Source organism: Sciurus carolinensis, chromosome 3 (genome assembly GCF_902686445.1).
Source record: "Sciurus carolinensis chromosome 3, mSciCar1.2, whole genome shotgun sequence".
Classification (NCBI taxonomy): domain Eukaryota; kingdom Metazoa; phylum Chordata; class Mammalia; order Rodentia; family Sciuridae; genus Sciurus; species Sciurus carolinensis.
In genome coordinates, this window is record NC_062215.1 from 120,078,743 (window position 1) to 120,096,746 (window position 18,004).

The 18,004-nt window shown below is 41.7% G+C and overlaps 1 protein-coding gene and 1 pseudogene across 1 annotated transcript in view; both read left to right on the plus strand.

Moving 5' to 3' along the window:
* LOC124979659 (myosin-IIIb-like) overlaps positions 1-18,004 on the plus strand; it is a 46,902-nt gene that overhangs the window by 15,707 nt on the left and 13,191 nt on the right. The window contains exons 4-6 of the mRNA XM_047544153.1: positions 5,784-5,888; positions 6,131-6,230; positions 8,831-8,907. Of these exons, the coding sequence (XP_047400109.1) occupies positions 5,784-5,888; positions 6,131-6,230; positions 8,831-8,907 (282 nt within the window). The remainder of the gene's footprint in view (positions 1-5,783; positions 5,889-6,130; positions 6,231-8,830; positions 8,908-18,004) is intronic.
* On the plus strand, positions 14,118-15,860 carry LOC124979655 (NAD-dependent malic enzyme, mitochondrial-like; annotated as a pseudogene).

The following is an 18,004-nucleotide window of genomic DNA, read 5'->3' on the forward strand; positions in this document are numbered from 1 at the left end:
GCTGCGTGTGATGTTGGGGGAGCATGGAAACACAGAATTGGGGTCTTCAGCTGGGATCATGACATCTCCTGACCACACACACAGAGCTGCTGGACAGTGACGGGCCACAGAGAACCCTTGTTGTGTTGCTCCACTGTAGCTCTTTTAGGTGTGCTTTAGGAAATTCATGCAACAAAATTACCATCTGTTTAACATTGTTCCCTCATCCTGTATATTGAGATTAAATTTATGTTGCCTTTGCTCTTTCCTGGCTGAATGCGGTGAAAGGACTGGTGAGAAGCTATTCCACACAGCAATTTTAGAGGATAGAAAAATGTTATTAATAACTCCCTTAAATCAGCCCAACTCTGAAAACAAAAGCAAATAAAAATGTCATTTCTGAAATCCATTCCTAATTTGTTAGTAGAAAGCAAACAAAAGCTCCCTTTCATGATAGATACCAACTATATTAGAAAGGTATGGAGAGGAAACATATATAATGTAGAGGAAAATTTGCAAATGTTTTATGTTAAGTGGATATTAAATTCTTAAAAATCTGTAAGTCCTATTGTCTCTCACCTTCATAAAATGTAATAAGGAATTAAATCTTTGAGCAAAACACAATACTCAGAAAGAACATTCAATTTGCGCGAAGGCACAAACTACATTTTCTCTATCTCCTTTTAGAGTAACACCTTGACAGGTAGAAGCTATTCATTTTAGTAAGAATCCAATGTTCAACTTAAAAGAAATGGTTGAGAGTACTATAATAAGGCTGAAAAGAAAGAAAAGAAAAACTCTGTTTTTAAACCAGGTAAAAAAATTAGTTCATAAAAATCTGATCCCCTCCCCTCAAATCTAAGTATAACTTCAGTATATAGTACGTAGAACTGAAGCCGGGGGGTGGGGGAAGGTGCATATGTTCAGTTTTTGTTTTTACTTATGGCCCTAGAAAGTCCAGTTTAGGCTTGAATATCATTGGAAGTGTTCGAAATCAAACCATTGTCACCTACTGATACAGTGGTCTGCATTAAGTTCACAAGGTTAATGAATCAAGGTCTTAGCAGGACTCGAATGGGAGAACAGGACTGGTAGGTTCTGATGGGCCAGAGATAGTTAGAAAGCACTGAAGCATTGAATCCCGACTTAGACAGTAGTTTCTGGCAAGTCTAGAGAATGAGAGTCGCTGCAGAGCTGGGAGTCCAGAAGATGGGCAGAACACTCAAATGGGAGAAGGGCAGGGCTTTGAAATGCGACAGAGTTACATCCTGCATGCATGTGCTCTGTGTGCTCAGTAAAAGACAGTTAAGAAGCTGAAGAGTGGCCGTGATCCTGCCCACCCACGACTGTACCCTCTGTGTGCCTAGAGAGACTGAGATGGAAGGTGGGAGTCTCAGAGCCTACCTGCCTCTCATGGTGTGAGCATCTCCCCACTCTGATGCAGCGGTAGGGTGTCAAGTGACATGGTTTTCATCTGTCTACTTTCAAGCCAGTGACTACCTGGTACCCGGTAAAATAAACATGATCCATCCCCACACAGGAGGCAAAATGTGCTGCTCTGGACTGAAACAGAGACAGTGTCCAACACAATGCTTCCTAAGTCATCCTCTAGGGTAGTTTTGACTATGACTTTTGCTTTTTGTTCTCTGTAGAACCTAATAGTCCTGAAAGACCTTGACCTTGACAGCCTATTGAATAAAAGGGCACTGAAAAAAATTCCTTTTGTTTCTGCCATCTGATTGGGTCACATCAATGGGCTGGCACAGAAGCTGCTTGACAGTTGGAGTCTGGGCTAAGGACACAAGTCTGGCTATTGTGTTGCATGGGCCATTCTTTAATAACATGGAGGAGAGTTGACAGCTTATTAAGCAAGGAATATTTTATTGCTTGAAATTACAACTGTCCTAACAAATGTACATACCGTGATTGAATCAATATGCAATGGTGTTTTGGAAAATAGATGTGGAATGTAAATGATTTTTCTGTTTTTCTTGGTTTGGAGCAAAATGCTCATTAAATTCTAAGTGCGTCCAACTGCCACATTTCTGAATGCTGAGGGCGTAGGGAGGAACTGCAGGGATGGAGACACACCTCTGCACTTGAATCTGATGGCTGGCAGAGTGGGTGGGGATCAAGGCCTGATGTGCCAACCCTCTGGGCTAGGGCAGGAGGCTCGGTGGCCTTCTTACAACTCTAAGGGGATTTTTATTTGATGCATTTAAATATAATTCTTGTCATGTCCATTTCACTGAACATCTACTCGGGATAGACAATTAGCAGCGGGTACCTGCATTCTTTTTTATATCCAAGTGACCAAAGTCTTTTTTCTATAACCCACAGGCTGCCCTTTAAAACCTGGCTGGTGGGCTTGTCAACTTCACAGGACAGCTTCCTTGAAAGGTGCCCCGAGCAGTTTAATTATATGTTTCTGTGGCTTCTGGGAAGTCAGACAGCTCTTAAACTCTGACATTTAGCGAACAAAAGGCACTGCCTGAGTAAGATCCTTTTGTTGTTTTTAAATCCACAGCTGAGTTTTGATCCTGCTGACAAATAACTGCTCTTAAATCCCTTCATGGGTTCTGAGGTTCTGAAGAAAGTTTGTAAGTTGGCTTCCATATAAAACATGGCTGAAAGGCTTTGGTTGCAAATGTGACCACACGTAGGGTAGGGAAGGAGAGTAGGGTAGGGAAGGAGAGAGGCGAAACAAGGTTTCAGGGGAAGATTACAGGCTTGGTATCAGCTTGGATCTTTACCTAGCATTGAATTTAAAATTTTTCTTGGTGAGATTTCAATAGTTAGTTTGTAATTCAAGGAAGCGTGTGCCTCCCTGAGGTGTGAGTCAGGCTGGAGAGTGGTCCTGACAAGGGTGCAGTCCTGCTTGTCATCCCTGTCACTGCTTTACTCTGGAGGAGGAAATAGTATTGCTATTTCTCTTAGTCTCCCAGCATCAGCAGACTCTGTCTCTTCTTCACCTTCCACATACAGTTGCTCAGGAGTTCCTGTCCATTCAATCTCACAAGAGCCTCCCAAATCTGCCTTGTCCTTGTCATCCACCTGACTTGACTTTTTGATCCTCCCTCCCTCAATGGCTTCAGCATTTCCTGATGGATGCCCAGGTCTGGTCCTGTCCTCTTCCATCCAGGCTCCAATCTGATGCCCGAGTCATCTTTCTAGAATGCAGATCTGAACACTGAGACCCGCTGCCTAAAATCTTACTTTCCTTATCTAATGATATGTCGTATTAAAAGTAGACATGGAGTAACACCCCAGAGTCCTTAGAAGGGCAAATCTGTCATTCCTGCTCCCCACCTTCTTTCCTTATCTCCCTACCCCAGGATCCTTGCACCTTTTGTCCCAAGAATAACAGTGTTTAGATTCATAAGCGTGTGTGTGTATGCTCATGTGCGTTTGCACACACACACACACACACACACACACACACACACACACAATTTTCTGCTTCCTTTATTTGTACAGGATGTTCCCAGACTTCTTTTCCTCGGGTACTCTTCCCTCTCTTGCCCTCTTGCTCCAAATTCATTTGTCCTTCACACTCCTAAATGTTAAGGTCTTCAGAAGAATTTCCCAGGCCAACCCCTGGTGGCCATCCCTCATCAGAGTTCAGACTTCCCTCTTTGGTGCCAACACTCTCCCTAGGCACGCCCCTCCTTCCTCAGCCCATACCCAGTTTCTCCTGCGCCCATTTCTGAGTGTTGAACCCTTTGGGGCTAGGGCCCGTGCTGTATTTGTGATTAAGTAATAGCTAATAAACTGACCAGTTACAGACTACTGGGAACAAAGAGGTGCACATTGAATGTTATTTGTCCTTTCAGAATCATGTAAAGAAGCTAGAATTGAAAGAATATGGAGTTCCTTTGAAGGTGATGGTACCCCGTTTTTTGACATTATAACAAAATACCTGAGATGACTAACTTACAAAGAGAAGGGTTATTTGGGCTCACTGTTTTAGATGTTCCTCTCCATGATTAGGTAGACCCATTGCCGTTAGGCCTCTGGTAGGGGTGCTGAGTAGCAATGGTGAGGAGCAGGTGGCAGAGCACACTGCTCACTTCATGGCTAAGGAAGCGAATGAGAAAGAGGAATGGAAAGGTTCCTACAATCCTGGGGTGTGGGGGTGTGATCCTCAGGACCTGAGGCCTTCACACAAGCCCCTCCTCCAAAGGTCCACAGCTCCTCCCAATAGCATGGCCTTGGGGACCAAACCTTTAACATATGTACCATTTGGGGATATTCAGCATCTGAACTATTAGAGCAAAGATATGATGCTGGCACTCAACATTAGGGACATTAGAGCCATTGTGTTAGTCTGACATTGATAGATGGTAGATTCCAAGGTCACTTCATATAAACCCAAACTGGACCATCACAGTCTTTAATGCATTTCATTGCTTTTAGGGTCCCTCCTAAATAATTCCCAAGAGATAGTAATTTTATGTTCATTTTAAAGATTCCCTAATTCTATATTAGATATTTAGTCCCAACATGTCACTTACGAACAATTTAAATGGTAAAATCATGGGCAAATTCTGCTCCAGATTATCTTGGTTGTTAATGTGTGCAAAGTATCTGCCAAGTTTATAGTAAGGGATGCCACCCATATCAGATAAAAACATCTGCTTGCCCTTTATTAAAATGTTGCAGGTGTTCATAATTAGAGAGACCTTAATGTATTATTACCTTAACAAAGAGTTGTCTTTTTTAGGAAAGCTGTTAATCTGTGCCCCGTCAGGTTTCCTTGTGTAAGAAAAGCCAGTTGACTCAAGCAAACGCAAACCAGGGACCACCTACTGTTCACTAGTTAACTCTTCCAAATTGCAGACAAAGCCCTAGGAGAGAACCTAGATCTCTAAAGCAGGCCTTGTACCTTGATCCCAAGGATGGCTCTTAGAATCTAATGAAAACTCTGAAAAAATGCAAGATGCATGTACAACAAGCTGCCTGTGATATCAGGGTGTTTACATGCCCTGCGTCAAACAGTGAAGAACGCTTGATTTAAGATTGCTTGCAGCAAACCCACACCTGCACATTGACTTCTGGAGTTAGCAGAAATTATCCTTGAAAACTCTTCAATTGCTGAGAAAGTACAATATACCTGCTTTCTGTTCTCATACTTTGGTGGTATAAAACAAAGATACAAAGTAAAATTTTGTGGTGTTTTAAATTATAGGGAGAGAGAAAGAGACTTAAAGTTGTCAAAAAGTTGAATATGAGAAGGCCAGGTGCACCTATGACATAATTCTAGCCCCATAAACCTGACGTGCATTGATTGGCACATCTAGAAAGAGCTACTGATCAGGCTTCTGATGTCTGGAGGGCATCACTGAAAATCACTGAAATTTATTTCCTGTTGGTTATCAAGGGCATCCATCTTGCCTCTTCCAGTCCTTTCTTATCCTCAAAATGCACATTTGGAAAAAAAAAAAAAGAATAATAGGCACATCTGATGAAAAATATCCAATAAGTCACCATGATTACTTATAAGCTCCCCCCACCAATTCTAAATAAGAATGTGTGCTTTCATGTTTTACTTGATGATTAAAAAGTTAGCTTTTTGGGTGAGCACTTTGGCTCATAAATCATCACCTTGAATAAAGAACACAAGTGCACACAGAGCTAGATTCGACTGGCTAATCTGAAGTTTAGTTATTCCAGGCTGGAGTTTTGTGATCAGCAAATGTGCTACATTGAATGAGTAACTAGTGAGATTTCTTCCTAATTGATGTTTCTTTTCTTTTGTTTTTGTTTTTTCTACTCCTTCTTTCCGCCTGGTACCTCTTGTCCAGCTGTGTAATGGGGGCTCAGTCACTGAACTTGTCAAAGGCCTTCTCAGATGTGGCCAGCGACTGGATGAAGCAGTGATCTCCTACATCTTGTATGGGGCCCTCTTGGTAAGAATGTCCATTGAGCTGGGGATGGCAGCAGATGGAACAACTGGTCCATCACATGGGTCCTCATTGCATATTAATGAAAGGGAAACTGCCATTTAATATGCAAGGATTATTGACAGCAAGAAGGTGTAGCCAAATGTGGACTTTGATTAGACTTTTTAGTAGTGGGGTAATTGCTTTAAAATAAGCGTGTAAATCTCCCCTTCCTCTCTCCTGCCCTGTGGTGGTGGTGGGCCATGCAGGGCCTTCAGCATTTGCACAACAACCAGATCATCCACCGGGATGTGAAGGGGAACAACATTCTTCTGACGGCAGAAGGAGGAGTCAAGCTCGTTGACTTTGGTAATGACTGTATGTCGTTTGTTTTCTTGATGTGTGCAGTTTAGCCAAAGGGGACAATTTACTGCAATCTCAGAAGACTGGTGCCTCTCTGCTACACCACAGGCTGAGGGACTTCTCCAGTCAAACGCAGGCTGGGGAGTGGGGGGCTTACCAGATGGATCACCCTGGGAGATGCTGTTTGTTAATCGATTTTCAGCTTTAGTAGCAATTTTATTAGAGATAGAAAATAAAAGTGTTGCAAAAGAACTTGCTGGGATAGTTTTTGGTTTTCTGCTAAGAATTTCACATCTCAGGGCAATTGTCTATAATTTGCATTTTGTCATCTCTTCTTTTGCATATGAAAAGAGAAAGCAGTTTAATTTTTCAAAGGACTTTCACTAGCCTTAGGCATATTTATTCCCTGTGAGCAGAAGGTAGGATAGTCCTTGGGGCCTTGGAGCTAACATCCCTTTAAATTGTGATTATTGCTACCACACATGAGGCTGGTTGAACTGACATAGTAAGGGGAAATGGAAGGATGGGAGGAAATGCAGCCAATGTCACCTGAGGCCAGAGAACTGAAATGTCTCTTCACAACATTCAGACATTGATATTGGCAAACCAACAAACCATTTGGTTTTCCATTTTAGGTTTATGGACTGGTTTATTATTATAAATAAGTTCAATACTAGTTAGTCTTCAGGGTCATTGTTACATGATGGAAAAATATTTAGATAACATTTCAAAATGTTATCAATATCATCAGAGTAAAAAACAATACTAACAATTTTGAGTATTCATTGTTTTATTGGTAAGAACAAATTTGGTATAAAAATATGTCAGTGAATCATTTGCTTTCCAGAATAAATTACTTAAAAGCAAATGAAGTTGTTTTAGGTGTATTCATTTGTTTACAAACAAATAAGCAAAGAAAAATAGGAGGGGAGTATTTTGTTCTTATGCTTCTCTCTTAATAGGAGGGATAGAGCTTCATGTTGCGCTGTGTGCATAGCGGAGATGTGTTTCCACAGGATCCTGAGGGCAGTATATATGTTGAGAGGCAAATAGCCTGCAGGATGCAGTTAAGGATTAATACTGATTTATTCACTTACAGAACTTTGTGATTTGCTTGAGGGTTAATTCCTCCTAGTTTTTCCAGGAGAAGTTCCCTAAATGTCCAATTGCAGCAAAGGAAGTTTCTAGAAATTAAAAATGGGAAGCTATAGTGGTTTCTACCAAAATTGTCTTAGGAAAGTGGGAAATTACCTGTGGCAAATAGAGTTTAAAGAGCCTTCTTGCTGGGAGCCTTGGTGTACCCCTGTAGGCCCAGCTACTCTGGTGGCTGAGGTGGGAGGAAAGGGTGAGCCCAGGAGTTCTGAGACCAGCCTGGGTCACATAGCAAGACCCCATCTTTCTGATGGAGCAAGCAACTATAAAAAAAACCACCCATGGGACCTTGGAAAATGTAGGCCGCAGGTCCTCAAGGCTGTGTCCTTCACTAACAAATACAGTCCACGTTCTGGTCATTTTCTGGTCATTAACAGCGTTGGTGCCATCCCTTGTCATCCTGTTCAGGACTGTGTTAGACTTCTGCTGGTAAAAAATAATACCTTACAATTGGAAACACATTGCACAACGGTCCTCTTATTTGGTCTTAAGAGGAACCTTCTATATCGGGTGTGACTGTGTCATTATCCTGTTTAAGGATGAGAAAACTGAGACTCAAAGTGAGGCAATCACATCTCAGTGAAAGGCATAATTGGGACGGAAAACAGATCTCCTGACTCCTAACTTGGCGTACATTTATTTCTACTTTATTCACTCATGGTGTAGAGAAGAGAGTTAGAGGACACTGAAATTATATTAAAATTCAGGTCCTCAACATTGAGCTTTAGATAATAATGTTACTGTCAATTTTTCTTTCCATTTGAAAAACATAACTTTCTTGCCAAGTTTCCAGGCTTCTAGGCAAGATAAAGCTCTGAAATCTTTTCATGTCTACACTGATGCTCTATTATAGATAATATATGCCAATCTTCTTCTTCCATAAAATGAAGCACCTTATTAAGAAAGAAATCACCTGAACTGGGAAATAGAATAGGAAGATATTTTGGGTTGATCCTAAATATTGATATTTTTCTTTTGATTCCAAATTTGCAATGATATGGTAGGAATATTCATTAGAAAAAGTCTAATGATTCTACCTAAAGATGGAAGGATAAATGCTCTAAGATAGGACTTAGCAAACTATAACTCACAGTCAAATATGACCTACCTCCTATTTTTGTATAGCCCATGGACTAAGAATGACTTTCTTTTATATTTTTAAGTGATTGGAGAAAAAAAACGCAAAAGAATATATTGAGATATAAAAAATTTTGAAATTCAGATTTCAATATCCATAAATAAAATTTTGTCAGAGTGAAGCCAAACTCATTCATGTATGTGTTTTGTATGGCTCTTTAGCCTTCTAACAGCAGAGTTGAATAGTAGTGATAAAGGTCATGTGGCCCATCGAGCCCAAAATAGTTACTATCTGGTCCTTTGTAGAAACAATCGCCAAGTCCTGATCTGGAAGCATCATCTGCTCACTGTCAAGTTCTGATACCATTTTCTTGTAGGTGTCTCAGCTCAACTCACCAGCACACGTTTAAGGAGAAACACGTCAGTTGGCACCCCGTTTTGGATGGCCCCTGAGGTAAGCAGGGTGTATCTCGTTCTCTGTGTTTGTTGAGTGCCTGGATTCTAGGCTTTTTTATGGGTAAGTAATATGTTCTCCAAAATTTTCAAGGAAGAAGTAATTCCTTTGTCTTCATGAACAGTTATAGTAAGTTTTAGTAGTTCTGGTAAGAGTTCTATTTTGGTGAGTGGTACTGATAAGGCTTGATCTCAGAAGCAGGATTAAGTCACAGCTAGCTCATAAGGTACCTTCCTGCAATTAGAAAAAGGTGCCCCCTCCAGGAGATGTAGCCCTCTCCAGGGTCATGGCTGGGCAAGTCCATCCAGTCCTTGTCTAAGAAAAGGTCACTTTCCCTGGATGGGTGAAGCCCCAGTGACCCGTGGCTTGACAATGAGCCTCATTTCATCAGTAACAGCCTACAAACTCTAGGTAGTGAGCCTGGTTGTTTTCTGTTGCCAGGTATGTAGCAACTTCTCACATACTTTGTTGGTTCTCTGCAGTAAAACATGGTATTTGGTCCTAACTTATCTCTGGCCTCATCACAGAACTCTCTGGGAAATGACACGTGGAAGTTTAGGGAACCTTCGGGCTAGATAAGGCATGCCTTGAAATGGCAGTGTGTTCTGTTTATCAGGTCAACACTTCATTCCACAGTACCTGGGCCTTTGCCTGGAGCACCTCTCTGGGAATAAGCAGAGGCTCTCTAAAGAAGAGGATGCAGACAGTCACCTTCCTAGGTGTCTTTCCATGTCGTCTGTTCATTTGGACAGCCTTCTGTGTCACTGCCAAGGTGGTCTCCTCACTAAATGATTACGTCACACTGATCTCTGCTCAGAATTCTTCAATGGTTCCTACTTGTCAATGGCCTTCTGTTTTGTGAGTGAGAAATGGATAGACCCATCTTAAAAAGAAAACCCTGACATATTGCTGTTATTTACTGCAATATTACATGTTTCTTGGATTGGCTAGCTTCTTGTCACATATCTATAGAACTATAAAATCCAAAGGAAAAAAGTGTGTCTTGAAAAAACTACGAAGCCAGTGATATTCAAGTAAGCAGCTTTAGTTTAATGAGACAAAAGATACTGTTCTGTGAATCTCTCTTGTCTTTGATAATGTGGTTGTGTTTCAGAGCAGGACAGCGTGGGCTGAGTCTGGCAAACCTACTACCACCACCTGTGGTGACCCAGCCTTCCCACTATGTAACTCTTTTAAGCCAGTGTGATCTCTTTGTTCAAAATGCACTTCCTCTGACCTCCAACTGTTGCCAGCTTTATAATAAACAACACAGGCACTGAAATTATATGGCAAATGATCTGGAGTGTGTTTTAACGCCTCTTCCCATTATTATTGTCAGTAGTAAGAGTAGTAACATAATGACCACTGAAACAGAAATAAAGTTTTCATAGGGACCTTGTGGACTCTGCTTTGGGACACACTGTGGGATGAAGTCAAAACTTGTTTGGGTAGTAAACAAAGTCCTCCCTTCATATTCCAGCTCCTTTCTATCTGTCCATCTTCACTTTGAATTACTTTTCCCCAACTTACTTGTTCGCAATACCCCACCAGAGTGAACAACAATAATTCTCCAAATCTCTACTGATATATCATTCAATTAAGCCCTGGGGTACTGTTACATCATCACCCAGAATGACCCTCAGAGCTCTGGAAAATTACTCCTTAATCGTCAAGTCTCAACTCAAATGCCAGTTTCCCTAGGAAATCTCTCCTAATCCCAGTGTAGAAGCCAACCCTGCAGCCTTCCACCCTCCATTAGCATATGGTTACCAAGCTCATAGTAGCAGGTGGGCAGGTTGTCTATCTGAACTTGAAGCTCTGGCAGGGATTTGGGATGCCCAGTTCTCCACACAGTGCTTGATAGAGAGTACGTGCTTAAAAAAAAAAAAAAAGAAAGAAAGAAAGAAAGAAAGAAAAAGAAAAAAAGTTTGGATGAAAGAATGCTTTGGTAAAGAAGCCAGCAGATAAGATGAGCTGGGGCAATTTGAGGACGGCTCCACAGCTAGAGCATTAGCAAATTTCTCTGTAGATTTTGGTCGATTTGTTCTGAAAAGAAAGCATAGCTGAGGTCACTCAGCTCACATTCAGATGGTGTAACACGAAAGCAGCCATTCCTGTTGTAATCCATAGCAGACTGGTTCTCAGGACCACAAGATGTAATTAAGAAGGCCTGAACCTGGCTTCGTACATTTATGAAGAGGTGTTTGTGATTCCCAGCTTCAGCTGGGTTGGCCAGCATGTGAAGTGTTTCTATAGAGGGAAGTTTGGTAGTCCTCAGTGAGCTCTTATCACCCAGACTGCTTGGAAAGCAGTTCCCTTCTCAGCAGGGAAGAGCCAGCCACATCCTGTATGCTGCAGTTCATGGTGTGGGGACCTTGCAGCACCTTTGAGAAGCAAGTGTCTGATTGCTCCGAGCTGGGTTCTGTCAGGGTGTGTGCTCCTGTCCAGTATGTTCGGGGACCCAGACCTGCATCATCCTTGTTTTTATTTTCCAAATGGAAACAAAGCCTCTTTTTGCTTCATAATCCTGTTAGTCAGCATTCCACAGTGTGACACAATACCTGAGAAAAACAGCTTAAAGGAGGAAAGATTCGCTTTGGTTCACAGTTTCAGAGGTTTTAGTCCATGGTCTGCTGGCTCTGTTGTTTCTTGGCTATGGTGAGGCAGTACAACATGGTGGCAGCCAGGAAGCAGAGAGGGAGGTGGGGGGTCAGGGACAAGATAAAACTCTTCAAGGACATGCCCTCAGTGACCTACTTCCTCCAACTAGGTCCTACCTCCTAGTCTTTAGAACCTTCCAGTAGTCTACTCAGCTACCAATGGCTTAATCCACTGATGATGTCAGAGTCCTCATGATCCATCACTCCCCCAAAGTCCCACCTCTGAACACTGCATAGGGGCAGCAAGCCTTCAACACATGAGGTTTTGGCGGACATTCCAGATCCAAACATCCTCCATAGGAATGTTCACAGGAAAACCTTCCATTGGTCAGTTCAACTCAACAAATGTTTATACTCTCCACTGTGAGCAATGCTTTGGATCAAATGCAATCCTAGAAAGAATAATCAATAATGGTTCAAATTAACTCTTTTTTTCATATGACAGCCTGCATAGTATATTGATTGTAATATGCTTTCCCTTCTGTTTGTGTGAATAAGTGGTTTTAGATTAAATTCAACAACAATGCATTCAATACCAAGGCCAGTGGAAAAAAACCATAGCAGACAACCCAAGATTTTATTTTTAAAATGTAACTGAAAGATCCTTGATCCTATTTTATTTTTGAGAAATTGAGCTATGTTATTCTTTTTCCATTTTGATCTTATTTTTATTTCACAAGCTTGAGTAGCCACAGTATTTAATTCAAATAGGCTAGACTACAACCAAGGTAGCTAATGAAATGTGACGATACCACAATCAAATGTTGACAAGTAGTCAAGATGCACAGTTCACTGGGGCAGCTCCAAGCCACCGCACGAATCAATCCTCACAACATTTTCCACTCATTTCCTCTCACTGCCTTATTTGGACACTACTAAAGTTGAAAAATACTGGTAGAACAGTATCACCCTAGCAAGGTAGGAGAAGAATAACTATGGAATACCCTTAGCATGCTAGTATTTTGAAATGATATTATCAGGCAAATCAATTGTGTGGTAATCCGAAAGTCAAGATCAGTACATGTTTTAAATGAAATATCTCAGCAACACACTGTGACTACAGGGAAGAATATCTTTAAAAATGAAAGAAAGAAGTTCAACATAGAAACTATGTGTTTAGCTGGATGTGGTAGCACTCACCTGTGATCCCAGCAGCTCGGAAGACTGAGACAAAAGGATTGGAAGTTTGAGACCAGCCTGGAAGACTTAGTGAGACTCTGTTTCAAAATAAAAAATTTAAAAGGGCTGTAGCTCAGTGGTAAAGGGCACTTGGGTTCCATCCCTAGTACCAAAACAAAACAAAACTGTGTTGAGAAGATTACCGTGAGAAAAATAGTTTGACTAATAGACAATTATTTTTCATATAATAGCAGAGGGAGGTGGATCCAGAGTCCGTTGATTAAGCAGCCCAATAAAGTCATCGAAAACTCAAATTCTTAAGTCAAAACCCAGATTTTTCAGCCTCTCTGCCTGTGATTATTGTGGGCTGTGTGTTCAGTGTTCAGGGTCCGCCTTGGGGACTGCTGTGACCATGCTACCTGTGAATATCTGAGTGGCAGTAGTGACTCCAGCATTCCAACGGCCATGGGTGGAAGTGCTCAGGGTATGATCCCACAGAAGAAGCCCTCTGTTCCCAGTGGATCCTCTTACAGCCAGTCACCCCGTTAAACTGGGGTGTCCTCTTGTCCCAGTCTGAAGCCTTGGCCACCTCTGTAATTTCCTAGGGCTGCTCTAACCAAGTGGTAGAAACTGGGTGGCTTTAAACAACAGAGATTCATCATCTCACATTCCTCAGGCAGAAAATCGGGAGCAGGATGTCGGCAGGGTCCTGCTTCCTCTGAAGGTCCCAGGATGGTGCCCTGTCTTGCTGGCCACTGGAGGTTTGCTGGAGTCCTGGTGGCTGTCAGTGTGCAGCTGCCCAGTCCTGGGTCTGCCTTCATGGTGTCATGGTGTTCTGCCTGTGTGTCTGCATCCTCACGTGGCTGTCTTCTTAGGAGTGCCGTCATACTGGGTGAGGCATCCTTATAGAACCTCATCTTAACTAGTTTCAACAGCAACAACCCTATTTCCAGATAGGTTGACGTGCTGAGGTGCTGGGACATAGGACTTCAACATAATTTCTTTTTTGAGGACATAATTCACCCTATAATGACTCCCAAAGGCCTACCATCATTCCTCTGTAGTAAATCATTCAAGTTCCAAGGTAATCAGCCAGCCACTTGGTATCTGCAAGTCTGCTGGTTACTGGTCCTCACTTAGAGAGCTCAGCTTTGACATGCTGGCAGACCCTGGCGTGGGTCGCCGTAAGCTTGCCTTGGCCCTGTCACAGAGGTGCACCTCTGAGTTCCTCCTACACTGCGTGGTCCCTCTCCCATCCTCGGGATCGTGACCACACCAGCGTATGCGGTCTCAGAACAGTTAACCTCGTGGGCTCAGGCTGAAGAAGGTTGGGGTCTCACTCTGTTGCCCAGGCTGACCTCAGATTCCTGGGCTCAAGGGTTCCTCCTGCCTCAGCCCCTGAAGTAGCTGGAACTACAGGTGAAAGAAAAGATGTTTTCCCGGTTAAGAGCAATTGCCACTCCTTGTTTGGTGGCATGTCGTCATTTGCACAGGACAGAGAAAGGCAAACCACTCATGATGAATCCAAGAACAAACAAGGGAATGGCATTTACATTACAGGAAGGACAAATGGTTGGTCTTCAAGGACTTTTACCTCTTAAAATAGAGACACAAGGTATTCAAGTCTTACGATTACATAAAAACTTGAAAAAAATGAATAGTCCTTTGGAAAAGTACATCTATATAATATGAATACAAGAAAGAAATGAGAAACTTTTATAGAATACTACAAGATGATATTGAAAGTCTAATGCCAATTGTATATACATCAACAGTTGGTCTCGCCTGTTCCCAGTATGAACACATCTTTAGAAGACCCAAGGGATTATTTATTTCAATCTCAGACAGAGGTCATGTTAGATCAATTGTGGATAACTGGCCAGAAAATCATGGTAAGGCTGTTGTGGTGACTGATGGGGAAGGAATTCTGGGTCTTAGAGATTTGGGCGTCTATGGAATGGGAAGCAAAGTAGGAAAACTTAGCTTGTACACAGCTTGTGCAGGAATACGGCCTAGTCAGTGTCTGCCTGTGTGTATTGATGTGGGAACTGATAATCAAGCACTCTTAAAGGATCCATTTTATACGGGCTGGTATCAGAAACGAGATTATTCACAACTTTATGATGATCTGATTGATGAGTTTATGAAAGCAATTACTGACAGATATGGCTGGAACACCCTTATTCAATTTGAAAACTTTGGGAATCATAATGTGTTTAGGTTCTTGAGAAAATATTGAGAAAAATATTGTACCTTCAATGATGATATTCAAGGGACAGCTTCAGTAACTCTAGCAGGTCTTCTTGCAGTCCAAAAAGTTATTAGTAAACCAATCACAGAACACAAGATTCTATTTCTTGGAGCAGGAGAAGCTGCTCTTGGGATTGCAAAACTTACAGTTATGTCTATGGAGAAAATGGCCTTTCAGAAGAAGAGGCACAAAAGAAAATCTGGATGTTTGACAAGTTTGGTTTATTAGTTAAGGGACGGAGTGCTAAAATAGATAGTAATCAGGAACCATTTGCTCATCCAGCCCCAGAAAGTGTACCTGATACTTTTGAAGATGCAGTAAATATACTCAAGCCTTCAGCTATAATTGGTGCTGGCTGACTTTTTACTCCTGCTGTGATCAAAGCCATGGCCCCTATCAATGAAAGGCCTATAATATTTGCATTAAGTAATTCTACAACAAAGACTGAGTGCACCCCTAAAGAAGCATACACACTTACAGAGGGAGGGTGTTTGTTTGCCAGTGGTAGTCCATTTGGGCCAGTGAAACTCCAAGATGGGCGAGTCTTTACACCAGGTCAAGGAAACAATGTGTAGATTTTTCCAGGTGTGGCTTTAGCTGTTATCCTCTGTCAAACTTGACATATCAGTGATAATGTTTTCCTAGAAGCTGCAAAGGCACTGACAAGTCAACTGACAGGTGAAGAGTTAGCTCAGGGGAGACTTTACCCACCACTTGCTAATATTCAGGAAGTCTCTATTAACATTGCTATTAAAGTTACAGAATCCCTATATGCTAATAAAATGGCTTTCCGATACCTAGAACCTGAAGATAAGACCGAGTATTTTAAAGAAAGAATATGGCAAAGTGAGTATGATTCTTTGCTGCCAGATGTGTATGAATCGCCAGAATCTGTGTCAAGACCTCCCCAGATAACAGAATAGAAGCACTCACACCAATAGATATTTCTCATGCTTCAGGGAATCCCTTTTGTGAGACAGAAAGAGATGTTATCAGATTTACGGTGTTTCTGGATTTTTTTCTTCCCCCACTACTTTACTTGACTTATCCCAAGTATCCTCATGTCTGTTGGGGGTGAATGTATTAAGGCCCACCAATACCCTACAATCAACCATAATGCTTAGTGTCCTAATTTGTAGCCATAACACACCCAAGAGATGTTTAAAATGTGTTTGTGGATGTCTTCTCTTGTACTTTTGGTCCTGCTTGCCAAGGTATTTGTTATTTACTGTTATAGGTAACAATCTAACATCATCTGGTTCTTTAGTTTTTCAAAAATAGAAAGTTACATCTGTGAATATGAATACCAAATTTTGAGAAAAAGCCAAATATTAAACAAATTTCAAAGAAAAATTGTCAGTATCTAAAACTTTATCTGCTTCATTTTACCTTCATGCTCTGAAGTTCTTTTATACTAGACAGACCTAAAGAAATATGAAAAAAATTTCCCTTTCTCTTATTTTCTGGAACTAATCATGGCTTAACTATAACTTAAGGAGAGAGTTATGGGAACTTGTACTGCCTTTAGACAAAGCAGATTTTTGCAATAGTGTATAAAATCACTTTTATTTAATAAATTAATGTCTTAAATTTAAAAAAAAAGAGCTCAGCTTTGCTTGTACTGGTGTGCGCACACCCACACACACCCACACCCACACACACACACACACACACACACACACACACTCACAGCTCTCTCTCTGCCTCTGGTGTTTGAGGCAAATATGATTCTTTCTGAATGTGCCAGACATATCAAATAGCTTTCCCATGTAAGCTTCTACATCTTCAGAATTTTGTTCAGTATAACCTACATACTCTCTAGTGTTTTTTTTTTTTTTTTAATTATCTTTCATGTTTTCTGAGTTATAACCATTTGCCTCAACCTTCTGTTTATTTTCTAGAACTGGGGCTATAGCTCAGTGGTAGAGCATGTGCTTAGATTGTGGCATGTGGGAGGCCCTGGGTTCCATCCCCAGCAAAATACACACACCCTTCTGGTCTCCTGGCCTGTGATTTTAACCTGTATCTTAGGCACTTTTTTTCCCCAACACAATCTTTCTGTTAACTATGTTATCTCTTCTTTCCTCCACTCTTTCCTGACAGCCAATTTCTTGTAGTAATAATAATATGAATAATACTATCCCACATTTGCATGGAATTTTTAGAAATATTAACAGGTAGTAAATACAACTACCTGTGAGCATGCCAATTAGGATGATTACATTAGTATTATAGATGAGGGATGCAAGAGACAGCCAGTCCAAGTGTCCATGGACATAGAGTGGCTAGGTAGGCAATGGCAACTGGAATCCATATTTTGTGACTTGCTGAACTAAGGCATTTCCAACACAACCTATGCCCGCTGTCAATATCAGCATTGCTCTGCCAGTATTTGTATCAAGCCCATGTCAGGTAATGCCCCAGTTGATAGCCAAAAGCCACAGAAGCCTATTTTGTGTTTATTAATGGTGATAACGAGGGTTAAGGATAGTTGATATGTGATCTATCTTTCCCAGTTATCACAGGCGTGATGGCCCCTGAATGTCCACCATGGGGGAGGGGACAGATGAAATGGGGGTTGGTCCCCACCCTGGGATATTGTGCCACTGAGAGAAGTTCTAGATTACCAGGTGCACACTCAACCATATAGAGCCATCTTACAACCAGTAGGCTGAAGGGGTTCAAACCCTTGAGAGCTCTGAAGTACGCTGGAAACACATGCAGAGCAGGAAGAATCAAGGAGTATATATGTAGACTCTAAAAAAAAAAAAAAAAAAATGCCTGTATTTAGCTGGTATACTGGTGTGACCATGCTGGCTATTAACACATAAACATTTTCCCATTCCGGATGGTAAATGGCTGCCTTCCAGAGCCCCTTGAGTGTTCCTTAGCCACTAGAGGTGCCGTCTCTTTATCCAGGACATCACTGACCTCCTAATGGCCCAGCAGCTACAGGGGGTGAAGTCTGTCTGGCAAGCAGAGAGCCTCCAGGGTCAGCTCCAGTGATCATCCTTCCAACATCCAGTGCCACATGCCAGCTGATGGGCAGACGTTTTGAATATGGTGG